General features: G+C 36.9%; 1 protein-coding gene across 1 annotated transcript; it reads left to right on the forward strand.

The window, feature by feature from the left end:
• The first annotated feature begins 413 nt into the window (after nucleotides 1-413).
• On the forward strand, nucleotides 414-15,034 carry CID7 (CTC-interacting domain 7). The gene is made up of 6 exons (XM_088949008.1): nucleotides 414-797; nucleotides 1,780-2,647; nucleotides 5,399-5,849; nucleotides 7,861-7,931; nucleotides 13,563-13,687; nucleotides 14,317-15,034. Exons 2-6 carry the CDS (start codon nucleotides 1,859-1,861, stop codon nucleotides 14,615-14,617), a joined length of 1,737 nt encoding a protein of 578 aa, XP_088805134.1. The 5' UTR covers nucleotides 414-797; nucleotides 1,780-1,858; the 3' UTR covers nucleotides 14,618-15,034.
• Nucleotides 15,035-17,049: the final 2,015 nt, after the last annotated feature.

A 17,049-nucleotide genomic window follows, 5' to 3' on the forward strand; every position in this document is an offset into this window, starting at 1 on the left:
GGGCCCGACGGCTTGTATTGTGTATATGGAGAGTATGGAGTCTAATCTATGGATGGACATGGACTCTTCTATCTTCTCATTCGGTTCTAACTAAACCCGCCGTGATTAAATCAATTTCATCCGTCCGATCTGAACCCTACCTGTAGAGCAACTCTTTTGACCCTTAAAATGAGCACAAAATATTTGACACGCATACTTATGTTTGTCTACGGTGCCAAGAGTCAATCAAACTACGGAGTGATATAAATGGCTTAGTGATGTGTCTTGTTGGCAAACACATGCAACGTGGCAAGACATTGAATGCCGGACTGCGACTGCCTGAACTACGACCACGCAGCCGCAGCCGCAGCCCTGCCCGAAAGTAATTTCGAAAATTTCAGCAAATGAAGGGGTATTTGTTGTTAAAAATAAATAAAATATTTCGTGGTTTTTTGATTCGACGGTCAATAGTCGAGGGGGAGGGATAGAAAGAAAAGAACGAGAGAGAGTGGGGGGGAGAGTCTCGTCTCGACTCGTTCGTATAATCAAATGGTTTGATATGAAACTTGGTTGTGTGGTCATGGTGGTCGCGAAGAGGGCTTGAAAGCAAACCGGACGAAGCTGCTCAGTGCTAGAAATACCAACCTCCAACCAATCAATATAGAAGAGGCCCTTTTTTTTTTTTTTTTTTCTTTCGTGATCGTTTCCTTTCTCTTTCTTTCTCTGTGTCTGTAAATATTCGTCGCTTATCGGTTTCTTCTTGCTTTAATCGATGAATAGATTCGACTGGGTTTCGCCTCTGCTCGAGCTTCGAAAAGGTACGTGGGGAAGGAAGGACCTCGTTCTGTTTTCTGGCTCTTCAGATCTTCGGAATCTCTGTTTGACTTTTCCCTTTGCCTGCTCGTTTATTTGTGTACTTTCATATTATTTTTTCTTCTGGTGTTTGTTTTGGGATTTTTCGCGGTTCACTGTTTGGAGATTCAAATCTTTAAAGATTTGGACCTCTTTTTAGTTCTTTCGTTGTTGATTCTTAATGTTCGTTTAATGTGTGCCAGTGAATTCAAATGGCACCTTATCCGGTTTTTATGCTATAGTTAGGGTTTTGTATTAGTTTATCCATTAATGTTGTGGATTCCTATTTCCCCCTTCTTCTGTTGGGAAATTGATGGAATTGCATCTCGTCGATCCCATATTATGTTATTGTTGACTTCCAGCCTCCTGCTTTGATGTTCTAATTTCTAAATTCAGTGTTATGCTGTTTTATGCGTCTATTTCCCCTTAATTTTCTTTAAAAACTTTAGTTTCTTTTTTCATATCAGAAATCTTTGTTTCTTATTTAACATTAATGCTGAACAATGGTTGATGACCATCAGTCGGTGGCTCCATATGGGATTTTCTCAAGAACCTATATTGCTATTACTTTTCTTTAGTCCTTAACAGTTATTAAATGGCTGATATTAAAATGTGCAAATTCAGAGGCATAAAGGTCTTAGAATTAGGATTTTCTTGTTTTATGGTATGCCAATTTTGTCTACATAAATATACAATTTCGGATTGTGGCTATCCAATGTTAAATTATTCTTTTTCAAGAAAGAGGTAAGGTATTGTATATTTGTATTATATCACCACTATAAACTGTTTATCAAAAAAAAAAAAATCACCAGTTTAAGCTTCAAAGTTACATGTATGTGTCAAGTGTGAATCATGTACAGCCAGCAACTATACACCATACTGAGCAAGCGGTAATTTGTTTTATTTTAATTATTCATCTATCGTGATGTATTTTAATTTCTCTTGCAGGGTTTGGGTAATATTTGCTGGAAGCTCCATTTTATTCTCTAGGCTTTTACATGTACAATGTGATTTTGTTTTATTTTGAATGATGATGAGCTTGTCCAGTAAAAGTATCACAACCAACAATGCGAGACTAAATACACCAAGTAAAACTACAACTTTAAATCCAAATGCTACAGAATTCATTCCTTATGCTCTTAGGAGTCCATCTGGAACCACCAGTTTTACAGATGCATCAGCTAGGCTTGATGGCTCAGCAACATCTGGAAAAGCAGTGTTAGATCGGTCGGAATCCAGTGCTTCAAATAACTCCGATGATGAGGTCCACCAGTACTGGCGGCACCAGCTTCCTGATGATATCACTCCAGACTTCAAGTTCACAGAAGAAGATGATTTGCAAGGGCCAGGGAGCTTCTCTCTTACTGGCTTGTCCATAACTGATGAGGATGACACCTCAAGTTTTTCTGCATCCACAGGCAGTAGCCAGATGTTGAAAAAGATACAGGAATTGTCTTCTTGTGGCATTGATGGTAAAAACACGGTTGAGAATATGAGATATTTAGTCCCATCATATGGGGAAGATCAATCAACTGCTTTCACAAATTTGCCCGCTTATCCTTGGGAAAAGCAATTCATTAATGGTGATCAGCACATCAGAAATGGAAATGGAGAGTTTCCTTACAGTGGGCACTCCAGTGTTGGATTTCTAAATCATGCGTTAAGTGATCACATGGTTTTGAGTGATTCTGACCTGAATCCTGTGGAGTTTTTGGCTTTGCAGTTCCCTGGTTTTGCTGCTGAAAGCCTTGCAGAAGTCTACTATGCAAATGGGTGTGATTTGAACCTAACTATTGAGATGCTCACTCAACTTGAGGTATGCTCTATTCTTCCATTATAACTTATCTTTATTCAAGGAAAGGACACATGCTTCTCATAGAATTTTCTTTGTAATAGAGACAGTGTAAAAAACCTTTTGTTTTTTATTTCTTGGAGCTATAGTAGTGGAAAGTAATAAGCCCCAAGATGTTTCAATCCTATTGTTATACTGAAACTTATCCTCAGGATTCTGTATTTTATGAGGTAACCATTTATCCCACTGCATGTGGTTGTTTATTCTTAGCAAGTTGAGTGGAAAATGTTGTCTGTGCCCATAGGCAGCTGATGTACTTTGCTATTCCCAGGAATGAGTTATATTTTCATCAATCTTGTGTTGAAATTAATAATAATAAGAAACCAAGAAGAAATAGGTTATAGAAAATTGTAAGTATCTTTGAGGGTATTCAATAACTTGCCTTCACCATGAATTCATGATCATCGCCATTCAAGCCTTGTCCCAACTATATGGGGTCAGCTACTAACTTGCTCTCTTACTATTATGTTTTGGGCCACTTCAAAAAAGTGTTGGTGAGCATCTATTCAATTATAAATCTTTTCCATCCTTCAAAATTAGGTTTTCCGGTATTGTTGCAGAAGAATCTCCCTTATGCCTTGTTTTGGCAGGTTAGCATTCACTGCCCTGTAGAAAATTGGGGCAACTCAATGTAACAATAATCTTTTCTTCAGATGCCTGTTGCTCAGGATGGTTTGGGATAGTTGCATATCTGTTGTTCTAGCAGGCAAGGCTAAGTGCGTCATCTTTGTCTTCTGCAACCTACATATATGGTGGGACTACGTCACTATTTGCCTTCTGGTGTGTGATTTCATAAGTCCAGCATGCCTGTTAGATGTAGAATTCAAGAAAAACTGCACAAGGCATTATCTACTTGGTAGTTGGTACTAGTACTTACCTCTTAGTATGCTATACTCCTTGGAGCAATGATGTTTACATGTGCATATTGTTCCATACTCTTGCACACCATCCAAGAGTTGGCCTACCCCCTCAGTACTCTTGATTTAGGTGTTGCAGAATGAATATTTTGTGAGATGAAGGGAACTTTGTTGTCAATTCTAGGGGTAAAGTCTCGTTTTTTTTCTTCATTGTAGGTCTACTTGCTTGTGTTATTGTTTTTTATGGAAAATATGATTATTTCTTGCTAAAAGATTTTAGAATCATCTGTTAGGATTGTTTTTCTTTTTGTTTAAAATTGATTCTACCAACTTTCTTACCTGAACCCTTGAAACTGTCTTAACCATATTATGTAGCTTTTTGCCATAAGAGCTTGTGCATGCTGTCCAACAGTTTTCCTTTTGGCTCTGTTTGATTTGCTAGAAAGAGGTGGGAAAGATGGAATATTCCTAAAATATTCCACTTTCCCATGTTTGTTTTGTGAGACACACGAAAATGGGATAGGAAAATAGGGGGACGTACTTTATCAAAAACTGGGATTTGGGGTCGCACAAAAACAGTGCGACCCCGGTGAGAAAATAAAGGGAAAGAGTATCGGGCTTGCTTGTTAAAAGAGTTTGTTGTCTGTCTTCTCCACCTCCTATGCCCAATAGCAGCATCCAAGCTTCTGGTGACATTTTCAGATAGATGGTTGTCTCCACTTCCTATGCTGCAATCACAGTGGGCCTGGCTGCCATGGTTTCCGACAACCAATGCCAATGCTCTCTCTCTCTCTCTCTCTCTCTTCAGAGTTTGATTTCCTTCTACCATTTTACTTCGATCAAGATATAACCTATTTTTTCTTGAAAAAACAGAGCTCTTTTCTTCTCTTCAACTCTCCATCTCTTACTCTATGTTATCTCCCCTGTCTACTACATGGATATTACTGTTCTCCTAATACAATGATTTCCACCAAATGTTTCCAAACACCACCTCCTTCGATTAAAATTGTGATTTTCATAAATTATTTCCAAATGCACCCAACTCATTCTGATTATTAGTTATTTTCAGAATTTATCCAACTATAGAACAAATAGATGCCCTTCAACTGTAACAGATACAATGTTCAAAGCCCAGAAACCAATAAACGAATCCCAACTTTGGCAAGGCAGTAGTGTTGAAGCCCAGCTTTAAATCTCCTCTAAACCTGAAAAATTGCAATCACCCACCATATGCTCATCCAAATTCCCTGTCAAATACCTTCGCTTGGAACAGTCTCATCCAAGCCCATGTCACCAGTCGTGATCCCTATCATCTAATTTGGAGCCTATGGGCACTTGAAATCACTACAGGAAGAAAAAGAATTTATGAATCATGATACTATAGGACAAAGTGGGTTAAAGTGCCTTCTCACAAATGCCATTTCATGGATAGCAATGGTCCGTTGTTATGTGAAAAATTTTGGATTCAATGAGTTTGAAACTATTTAGAGGGACAATTGATTTTTTGGAGCTAAACGGTTTTATTTTCAACTCTGGTTTATGTCATGTTTTCTCTCTTATTTTCTCATAAACCAAATGATGGAAAATGAAAACTTCACACTTTCTCATCCCATCCCATCCCATCATTTCCCATCCCACCCAAATCATCCCACAAACCAAACAGAGCCTTTGAGATTCTGTAACTTCATGGCCATAATATACTTGCTTTTGCTCTTATTTTGAAGAAAGCAAGCATATTTTGTTTTTCTTGGGGGGGGGGTATGCTTGTTAAATATATATTGTAAGTTGTACTTTATTAATTACCTAGGTGTACTCAGTGAAGGATCCATTGTTAAATACAGTATACTTATAATTGCAGCTTCAAGTTGATAGTGGCTTGAATCAGAACCTTAGCTCAAAAACCTCATCAGCTCCAAACCTCAGTGCGCTGGACTTCCCTGCACTTGCTGTCTCAACTTGTCAAAATGGTCCATCAAAGTATTCAGCAGACGCTATAGAAGAAACTACAAATCCATACCAATCATCTGACAAGGATAATATTCTTTTATTCAAGTCCAGCTATTCCACATCATCTAGAGGTGCTACGGATTTTGCTTCAGCTGTCAGAAAATTGGCATCTCAGGATTCTGGTGAATGGAAATATGAGAAAAATGGTTCAATGCACACCAATGTTGGTTCAAGTAAAAGTTCCCTTATCTTATCTAGCTCTTACAGTGGTGGGCACGGAAAGTCCACTTATGGTGATAGGTTACAAAATCATGGTTCGGCACGGGCTGCTCCTGTTTGGCTTGAGACTGGAGAAGCAGTTGGTAATGTTTATGGATCATTTATCTTATTAAACATCACTTTTTGTACACATATACATAAAATATATCAGTGTTATCAATGCAGTTTGATGATGACTAGTTGCTTTAGTCTTCTCTAGTTGATGTGATGATTAACCAATGCTTAGGTGCTAACTAGTAAACCAAAAGAAGATATGTTCTAATGCCACCCTATAAAATAAGTTTTTAGTCTGCAATTGTGCAATAAAAGAATGATATTTTACGTTTTACTTACAATCTTTGTTTTTGCAAGCATAAATAAAAGACCAGATAAGTTGGGTTTTACAGCCTTTGTTTCAAAGAAAAAGTGCAACGTTGCTGTTTGATATGCCCTTTGTTTGTCGCTCTGTACCAAGACAGCACTATTGGAAGAGATGAACTCCATTTTCGTCTTATATTTAATGCTCTCTTCCTATTTTAAATACTATCAGTAAACCATCTTAGTTGTTGAGGTGTCACCTAGGTGACAAAAATGATAAGGTGGCTGCTTTATTATAACATCATTCATATTGCTACATTTTACTAATATTTGACTTAATACATTCTATTATATACTATATATCATTACACATTGTTTTAAAGTTTTACTATTGATATTTAAAAGATCCAAGGGTTTTGTTAAGAGAAAAAGAAAGATAGAATAGTATTAAAGATCTCTCTCTCTCTCTCTCTCTCTCTCTCTCTCTCTCTCTCTCTCGCTCTCTCTCTCTCTCTCTCTCTCGCTCTCTCTCGCTCTCTCTCTTCCTCCCTCTCTCTTATATTAAATAAAACAGCAGCTCCACCTTGTTCTTTGTCTTTCACTCTTTTTGGTAAATCTTTGTCTTTTAGTTATTCCATACCTTAGATTTTATCATAGAATTATATAAAATTATCTTTTTGGTAATAAAATAAAATTTATAAGGACAAAGAATAATACAAGGAAGGTAACCAGAAATCACTTGAGAGAAAAATTTATTTCCAACCACAATACCAACCCAAAGACTCAAACAAAAATTATAGCCTTCTTTAGTTGTTAATTTGCTATGAAGTTGCTCTAGTAAATTCTTATTATATTAGTATTGTTTTTGAAACTATTGAAATTAGTGTCTTTGAAATACTATTGTCCTAGATATGATGATTTGCCATGTTTTGAGAGGAAATTTGATGTTCTTAATAAAGTGAACTGCTAGTTTTTTTATAAATATGCATGATGAATGGTATATAAAATATTAAAATTAGGAAACTAGGAAAATGTAGTTTTTTAAGGTTGCATTTTGTAAGAGTGAAAATGGTGAATGCATTTATGTGTATGCAAATTTGTTCAAATAGAAGGATGCAAACGTGGTCCAATTTTGCACTGATAAATTTACAGTGTCTTGTTGGTTGTGACGGGTGCAAACATGTATCTCAAGGCTGGAACCAACCTATTTTACATTGACCAACCTTGAGTGAAACGTCTGCTTCCATTTTTTTGATAGCAAACTGCTCTCACTTTGAATGCAAAAACGGTTGAAAAAACAGAATTACTTACATTTTCAGTGCAAAAATGTTTTCCTAACAAACACCTGCAAAACTGCACTGGAGTGCAAATTCACTGCAGTTCTGCATTTGCACTTTATCTAAACACAGCCCTAGTGAAATTCTTATCATCTATGCATTGCCTAGGCACCAGCCTAGTAAATACTTAGAGATATAACAAACAAATAAAGTTCTAAACTAATTTCATGGTTGACTAGGTTGATTGGTCTACCTAGCCAATGCTTAGTTTGTCTCAGGTGAATGCATTACGAATATCAACAAAATGAATAGACCCTTAGTGACATTTTGGTGTAGCCAATGCTTAGTAGGTCTAGCTCTTAATTGACTTGTCAGTTGACATCTATGGTTAGTCAACAACTCAACATTCTGATAACACTGATATATGTATGATGAACTACTCTGCTTGTGCTTATACACATGCACACACATAAATGGTACTTTTGCTTTTATATTTGCTTTAACAATTCTAAGATGACAGCAAATATGTATTCTGACCTGAGGGGGGAAGCACGTGATCATGCACGCCTTCGTAATGCATGCTTTGAACAGGTATTGGAGTTCATTGCTGTACACATTCACCTCAAAATGATGATCGTTTTTAATTAAATTGTTCAAGTTGATGCATATGTCAAAAACTTGCATGCAGATATTTCTTTTGGCATTGGAAGAAAATTTAAGCAATCAGATGTCACGTGTAATATATGGACAAGTACTACACTATAATTAATTTGGGGACCCAAAGAGCTATGAGGCCCATATGATCTCTTCACCCTCTGTTAAGAGTGCATGTTTCGGCCTGAAAATCGTGTGCAATGCCCATAAAAGACTGTTATAGAAATTTATTTTGAATTTGAAAAGTTGAAGCTTTGAATAGCCATTATTGATTGATAAATCTTGAATACAAGGTGACTTACAGAGTCAACTTGTCCCGGGGGATGAACATACTGCCACCCCCAAAGATTTCCTTATCTAATGGAAGGTTTAGAATCTTCAGATAGGTCAAATTACTCCTTTACATGGAAGAAATAAGTAAATTATCTAGAGTAGAAGCCTAATTGACCTGATTAGACTCCCATTTCTAAAGTTGGGGTATTTGAGAAAAGAAACTGTGATTAATAAACTGCTCTCCAACAAATTAAGGTAAAAAATAGTTTCACCGTGTCTTACTTGTAAGCAGTAAATATAATATGCTCTTGAAATGATATAATGAAACTATGAATAAATAGAGGTATGAAAATAACACGTTTCATCTTTCTTTGACATAGCTTCACACCATCTGTGGTGTTCAATCAAACATCTGAGCAAAAGGAGTGAATTGAGTTGAGTAGCACAATAAGAATTATCACTTTGCTAATTAAATGTTCTTTTATAAAGCCTAAATGAACATGCTTTTATAAGTCTTGAGGATACGAGCTTGTTGTGGTTTCTGATGTTGGTTTAAGGTTGTGAGGTACCAGGAAAGGGGAGTTAGTAAATTTAATTTTGATGGCTGTGCTATATCCAACAGTTGTTCTTCTGGGGTGGGTTTAAACATTTAGAGATCAAAATAGTAACATTTTACCTAGTTTCTACTCTTCTGATTGGACAGAACTGATAATAAAGAGAGGGCTAAGCAGCAAAGGTATTAGCTTCTTTCTCTATTGAATAGCTTGTTCAGGTGGGTTCCCAAAAGAGCTAGTTTTGTAGCCAATTCACTTGCTAGGGGTTCGATCTGCAGACTTGAGAGCATGCTTTGTTTTTTCTTTTGTTAAGCTCTATGCTATCTTATATTTCAGCTGTATTTTCTCTGTTATTAAGTTAGTAATTCGTAGGTCTCTGTAATAAATGCATGTCTGATTGTTAATGATCAAAAAATGTATTTGATATGGCTTTGGAAGATGCCTGTTTTTATGGTGCTGGTAATTGGTTTGGAAGGGAGATTTGGTCTTTGCGATAAATCCTTGTGGGGAAGCTCCATATAAGGATTGTTCTGTAAGTGTAGAAAATTATCAGTTTGGTTTGCTAGGTTTCAATTTTATGGCAAATTATGCATTGCTTTTATGTGTCAATCTGTGCAAGGGAATCATGGCCTAAGTTGTCCTGAAGGTAAGGAGATCATGTAGTCTAATGTTCTATGTTCCAAACAAGTTTAATGGATTTGAAAGTAGCTGAGTAGAGACATGGTGTATGATACATCTTTCAAAATTGCCAAAAGACAATATGGTATTCATGCATTTATGGAGTTGCAAGAAGACATTATCATATGCATATTGATCACAAGGTGTCATATTATATGAAGCAATTGAGTTCTACTCTCTTAAACTTTAAAAGCATAATGAGATTCAACTGTAGGCATTTGATAAATAGAGAATGTTCTTGCTCATCACGTCTCTCTCTAGTAATGTCCACCCTACAAAGCATTGCATTTTCTTCCTTGGTAATTTTTACAAGATGTTCATTCATTACAAGCAAGGAAAAAAACAAGATATTCATTCATTTTGAAGTTGAGTGGATTTAAATAACAAAGAAAATATCCATTGTGACCCCCTCTGGTATCTGTCATTCACTCGTTCTACCCATGGTAGTTTGAACACAACTACACCAGTACACCCATTATTAAACCCTGGCCATTCTGTTGTTGGATGATGGACATAATTGAAGTGGTACTTAGATCCTCTAAATGATATGCCTCTGTCCTTGTTGCCAAGTGTTATTTCACAAGGTGGGCGGTAGACAAGCCACTATGGAATATAACCTCCATGGAAGTGACTAGGGTTTTTTTTTTTCTCGTAGTTAAAGTAGGAATTTATTAATTTCAATAGAGTTGTGCATTATGAACAGCCCGTGGAGAGGCGCGAGCTGTGTCCTCTCCTAAATAAGAAAATAAACAGACAGAATAAATTACAACTGAAAAAACAAAATCAAAATTGAGCCCAGCACAGCTTCCTTATCTGCTCCTTGCTTGGCTAAGTAATCAGACACGGTATTAGCTGATCTCCCCACCCATTGTAATCTGACATGCATGTTTCTTGTTAATCACTTAAACTTCTTGATTTCCTTCCCATAACACCAAGAGATAGACTCAGGATCCTTCATCCATCCCACCATCACCTTGGATTTGCCTCTAATCACCAAATTCTCCACTCTTAGCTCATTTGCAATCTGGGTTCCTGGCATGGCAGTGAGTAATTCAACCCTTGTTGAATCTCCTATTCCCACAGGACCCGAGAATAAGGTCAAAACAATACCATCCTTCTCTCTAAGAACCCCTCCAATTCCAGAAGGACATTGGTTGCCTGGATTGCCTCGACTATCTCCAAGAAATCCTTGATTTCATTCCCAGAAGTGACTATGTTTATCAAGCACAATCTGAATGTATCATACATTTGTTCAGCATTTTGCATATTCTTACTACATTTAGAAAGCCATAAAATACCAGTTATTTCTCCCAACTTCCTGTCCAAAGGATTCCAATTGCGTAGGCTGTTTTTGTTTGCAGTGTGAATTTTATTTGCACTGGTATAATTGTATAAATGAATAGGAGTACAAATGGGCTGAGTGTAAATCCTGGTTTACTTTTTCTTTAGAGTTGATTTTGTTTTGTTTGTTTGCAAGTATAATAGGAAGTAAAATGATGTGGCCCTCACTTTATATGAAAGAGAATTGAGGTGGGAGGAAGGTTATTTGTTTGGGAGTAAGGTAAGAAGCAAATTGATGCAGTCCCTACTTTATTTGAGAAGAGAATCAAGGTGGGAGTGCAAATCATAGTTACAAACAAACAGATGTAAATTTTGTATCTGGTTTAGATTTGCATTGCAAACAAATGGAGCCTTAATGAAAGCTTGATAAATAATTCAACCCTTTCTTCTATTACCAAAATTTACAATTTTTCATTTCCATTATCATTACCCCTGATATGTATTAGAAAAAGGAACCAGGCAAGGTGTCAAATTCTTTGTATTTTCTGAGTTGATTCCTCTTTCCTCCTTTTAATTGATATAGTTCCCCAACTGTAATAACTCTTTACTAGAAATTGGGCTTTGTAATCTATTCATAAATCTAACTACAGTGCTCTGACTTTTGAGTTGATGAGCCAAAATTTAGAACACATTGAGTAATGCACTGCAATGCTTCTGTGGTAGTCTAGTATCACTATCAATCAGTAATGCAGGCTTGGGATTGTTTCAGCATGTTGGTGATTATCCATATTACCTATACATCTAGCATACCAGCGTCTGACATGATAGATACAGCACTTGAAACTGCTTGGGCACTCTCTAGACGTGCTCTATATTGTTTCCACTTTTAAAACATATAAAACAGTGTAATTTTACAATTTATACAATAGCAATCTGTACATAATAGAAATTTGATTAAATTTGTCATGACATCAGTCTTGAAAAATGACAATTTAGCTTCAAAAAGTAGAAATAGAATTGTCATATTAAGCATATTACATGGGATACCTTATCTGTATGTGTCCAAGATTTTAGGAAAGGAGTCATATTCTCACATTGTCAATGTTCGTTTATCCCATGTTTGGTCAACATAGGTGATGATACGACCATTGCATATTGTTGGGAAATTTTCCTAGAAAGAATCAACTCTGGTGATTTGCTTCAAAGAAAGAGACCCAAGACATGCTTATCCCCACATAGATGCATTCTCTGCAAAGCTGATGGGGAGACTGGTTATCACCTTTTAGTTACTTGCCATTTTGCCAACACAATTTGGGAGTGGGTATTCTCCCATTTTGGGTGTAGGTGCAACCCCCCTTTGAATGTGCAAATTTTAATTACTGATTTTACTCTAGATGACTTCTGAGAAAGTGGGAAGAGGTTGCCAGTTCTGCCCAGGCTAGAACTGGGCTAAGTCCTTCTTGAACCCCCTCCCCCTACTGGATATATAAAGCTGAACTTTGATGGCAGTAGTAGAGGGAACCCAGGACTATCTGGTATTGGGGGAGTATTCAGGGATGAGAATGGGAATGTTTTGAGCCATGTTTTTAGGTTTAAAGGGCAAAGGAATTGAATATAAGGAGGCTTGTGGTTGAAGGTTACTCGAAGGTGGTAGTAGGGTGGCTGAAAGAAGATAAGGCTGGGTTGTGGAACTATAGCAATGAAAAGAAAATTTTCAAGTGGTTGGATATGGAAGTAAAGTACAGTTGGGTGAAGACTGAAGAGGTCTGCTAACTCTTTTGCTGATGGATTAGCCAAGCAAGGGGTGGCTTGGGAACCTATGTTTTGGGCTCTTTTATAATTCTGTTTTACTGCTTTTCTGGGGGCTCTTACCCCTGCCTGGGGAGTTAAGATAGTTTATCTCTCCTTCCTTGTAACTAATATTTATATCAATTTACGAAAGCTTTTGTTATTGATAAAAAATGACCATTGCATATTACATTAATGTGGTAAGCAGTACCTCCTACAGAGAGATGCTAAAGAAGCATGTACTGACTACACTGTTGGCAATGTTAGGTTCATCAGTGATATCATGCTTATTAGTACTTTTTTTTTATACAATAGGAAGAAGCAAAAACTATCTGAGCAGAGCCCTGCCCCAATAGTCCATATTACAAATGTAAATAAAATCCCACAAGAAGCCTCTTGACAAATTGATAGGGCTTTGTGGCCCATGTTTGCCAACTAATCGGCACTCTAGGGGGTGTGAGTGCTTGATTTCCATCACTTGTCCCTCCTTTATTCTACTACAGTCTTTAATTATCTGTTGACTTGTCCATGGAGGTTTCATGTGCTTTCTCAGAAATTCAGTCATAACTTTATTCTCCCTCTATCTAGCTCTTTGTGTATCCATTCTCAGCTGCCAACTTGCAAGCTTCCAAGGCTACCCAGCGTTCAGCTATGGTGGAGGAAATACCTAGGTTACCTGCCTGAGTGAATAGGAAGGCCCCCTGAAATCTCTTGCAATTCATCCAAAAGCACAGACCCCACTTAACCCGCAGGGGGGCGACTATTTTCTCCTGCAGGGGGGTTCACTTAACCCAACTTTCCTTTTTATCCATTTTTTTTTATTGTTGTTTGTTGTTTCCATGTAATGTGCAAGAGCTTTTCTTGCTGGACTTTCATCTCTATTCTTAAACACTTTGGATCATCTATTTTTCCATATATACCATAGTAACTTTTTTCCATGCTTATTAGTATTAGTGCACTATGTTCTCCTACTAAAATACACTCCTTTGAACAGGCCCGACAAGCATATCTTATTGGCAACAAGGCTCTTGCAAAAGAATTAAGTGCAAAAGGACAGCTGTACAATGCGCATATGAAGGCAGCTCATGAAAAAGCCCAAGAAGCTATCTACAGACAAAGGTTAGTCCTGTCCAACCAGCCAAGTGAAGATTTTATTGCAGTTGTACTGCACACATGGAGAGAGAAGTCCTGTGAACAAGGCCAACCAGAGATGGTTGCAGTTTATTTCCAAAAATGCAATGGGAACACTTATCAGAAGAAATAAGACGGGATCTGCTTCAAGCAAAAACTCTGCACTCTGCAAGCATTTGGGCATCCAGCCACACATTGGGAACATCTTCCTATGAATTTAACATGCATGCACGGAGATATTCCCTATGTGCAGTTTGATGCCGTGTCCACGGATTTTTGCTTGCAGGAGATCCAGGTTCTCCAAAAATCTGTTTGAATCGGCTGATATAATGGAAAATGGCAAAATAGTTGAGTGTCATGTTACATGACAAAGTGCAGTAAAAGTTGTACAATGTCCTATTATAAGTTAATGAATAATGATGCTACAGGCGATGAAAGATCATTTATCCTTACTGGTTTAAGTTGGTTTTATATAATATTGTCTGGATAGTTATTTGAACATCTTATGGGATATCAACTGCATCTTTAATTGGGTGGTTGAAGCTGTGAAGAAAGTGGTTGGGTGGGTTTTCTTAATTAAGTGCATTTGCTGGTTATGCTGGTTCACTGTCTTGCAGGAACCCGGTTTCTCCAGAGTTCCAGGGCTATAGAAGGGGACAAGAGCAGATGATAGACCTTCATGGACTCCATGTAAGTGAATCCATTCGTGTGCTGAAGCAAGAGCTTAGCATCTTGAGGGCTGCGGCCAGGTCCAATGAACAGCGCCTGCAGGTCTATATTTGCGTTGGAACGGGCCATCACACCAAGGGTTCCCGCACTCCAGCAAGGCTTCCTGTTGCTGTGGAACGATACCTTCTTGAAGAGGAGGGCCTTGACTACACAGAGCCTCAGCCAGGGCTGTTGCGAGTTGTGATATAGTTCAGGGACATGACACAGTTATGTTGTAGGAGTTTTTGATACAATCAGAATGACCAATCCATCATTGTCGACTTCATTCTTGTATGTGTACATGGGAAAAGGAAGAAGAGAAATAGAGAAGCAAAAGCCTGAAAAGAGAACTGAAAATTTTAAGAAAAAGGAGGGGAATGCAAGGAAAAGAGGAGGAACTATTATTGTTAAGGTTTATGGTGGCAGGGTGACTATCACATCACATTTTGGAAGTCTTGGGGCGAGTATCCACGGGCAGTTCTCAATTCTATCCTTTTTTTTCTTCTACTGTTTATTTATTTTCTTCTTACAAACCCCCCTCCCCCTCCAAAAAAAACACACCCAGTTGTAAGCCTGTTACTCAGAGAAGTGATGTACATGATATCTTAATGCAGTAGCTTGGTTTCACTCGATGCGTCATCCGATGGGTGGCTAGGCTGAAAATATTCAATAGGTTTTAAAGGGTACTGTTACGAATCATATCATATGTTTTTCTAATGTGACATTTTCTCATGCAACATCTAAGTAACAAAGATGATCCATCTATCAAAAAAAAAAAAAAATCCTGATCTGTTTGACATCTTTATCTTAATGTGTCAAAAATGTCTGGCACATAACCTTCTCACTCTACCAGTAGAGAGATGTTCTACGACAGAGGGGTGTTCTTTGTTAACATCACCCAGCAATATTGACCACCACCAGATTTGGATAATACTTTTCCTGTGACGCCAAAAGACAGACTCTTTCGTTTTTCGGTAAGTTATTTATTCGGGGAAGTGTTTCTCAGGAAATATTTGCCCAGGCAAGTATATTTATTTATGTTTTTTTATTTTTCATATGAATAAGACAATCATCATTTTAGTCATAAAAATCTATTATTCAAAGGGACATTTTTATCCCATTCAAGTGGCAATTTTCCCTCGGATCGATAAGTTATTTACCTATCAATACCCAGAAAAATATATCCAATAAACTTTTCTTGATTATCACATAAATCTAAAAAAGAACAAGGAATTCTTGGTCAATGTGAATCAAAATCCCATTGACCAACTTTTTCTTCTCTCAAAATCCAAAATAAGAACATCCCCAAAATATCTGTTTTCACCAGATTGGCTCACGTTATTGGACACAAAATACCAAAATTTCACATAAATTTATGGGTAAAAGACTTAAACATACTTGAGTTTTCATAAACTGGTTTAAACATATTTTAAGTTTTTCAAATAGACTTAAATTTACCTTGAGGCTGATCCCACCGGCTTTAAACATACCTCCATCAATGAAACAACCCATTTAAAATTTTTAAAATCTTATTTTTCCCTTCTAAGCATGAAAGGGAAGAAAGAGAAATGAGGTGGAAGAACAACTTGCCTGGTCTTTAATTTAATGCACCTAAGGCTCAGTTTGTGAGGAATACAAATACAAATATGTACTGTACAAATGCATACAAAATACAAGATTTTGCACTCTACATATTTGTATTTATACTCCTTCCAAATGGAGCCTAAGCTGTAAATGCAGAGACTGACTTGCCTGGATACGATTGCCATTTGGTCTGATACTCTGATGTCCTTAAACTAGAAGCATTACATGAAGAAGATAAACTCCCAATCATACTTGCTTGGAAAATTGATTATATGGCTGGACCGTCTATGCATTCAATCAAACTATAAGCACCAAATCGATTGGTTGTTCTGTTGATCGAGGAGTTCCTCTCTGAGGTGGTCGGTGAGTTTGCATTGGTCGTTTTGCTCACAGAAACGGGTTTTGTTGGGTGAATCTCCGAAGAGAGAAAGGGAGTAAAGAAAGACAAGCCTTGGATCCATGGCACCGAACATGGGAATGGGAGGAGAAGCTTCCACCAAGCTATGATGTTTACTGGACTGTATGAAAGAATAATGATATGGTTTGATGAATGGAGAGAGAGATCACCCTAAATTTACCAAATAAATACTTAGGGTATGTTTAAGGATAAAAAATTACAAGGTATTTTTAAGTCTTTTTAAAAAACGTAAGGTACAATTGAAAAAAAAAAACTCAATGTATGTATAAGTCTTTTATCCTAAGGTTACTAGGAGAGAGGTATGATAATATTGAAAAAGCTTTGATCAATTAAAACTCCCTCAATTTGATGAATATCAACTGGTTATTATTTTTATGATAGAGGTTGAATGTTCATATGGTTTTCTGCAATCTTACCTTTTTTTTGTACTTAATGCCATTTTCGGTTAACCTATAAAAAAACCGGCAGTTAACCGAACCAATCGGTATATATATATTTATATGTATATTTTATAAATATTTTTATTATATGTCACATATTTTCTATGTATTTTATATAAATATATATTTATATTATATTTATAATGATCTATTTATAAATATATTATATATAATATAATATTATACATATATTATATTTA

Source organism: Nelumbo lutea, chromosome 6 (assembly GCF_056320005.1).
Source record: "Nelumbo lutea isolate HS-2025 chromosome 6, American lotus-T2T, whole genome shotgun sequence".
Classification (NCBI taxonomy): domain Eukaryota; kingdom Viridiplantae; phylum Streptophyta; class Magnoliopsida; order Proteales; family Nelumbonaceae; genus Nelumbo; species Nelumbo lutea.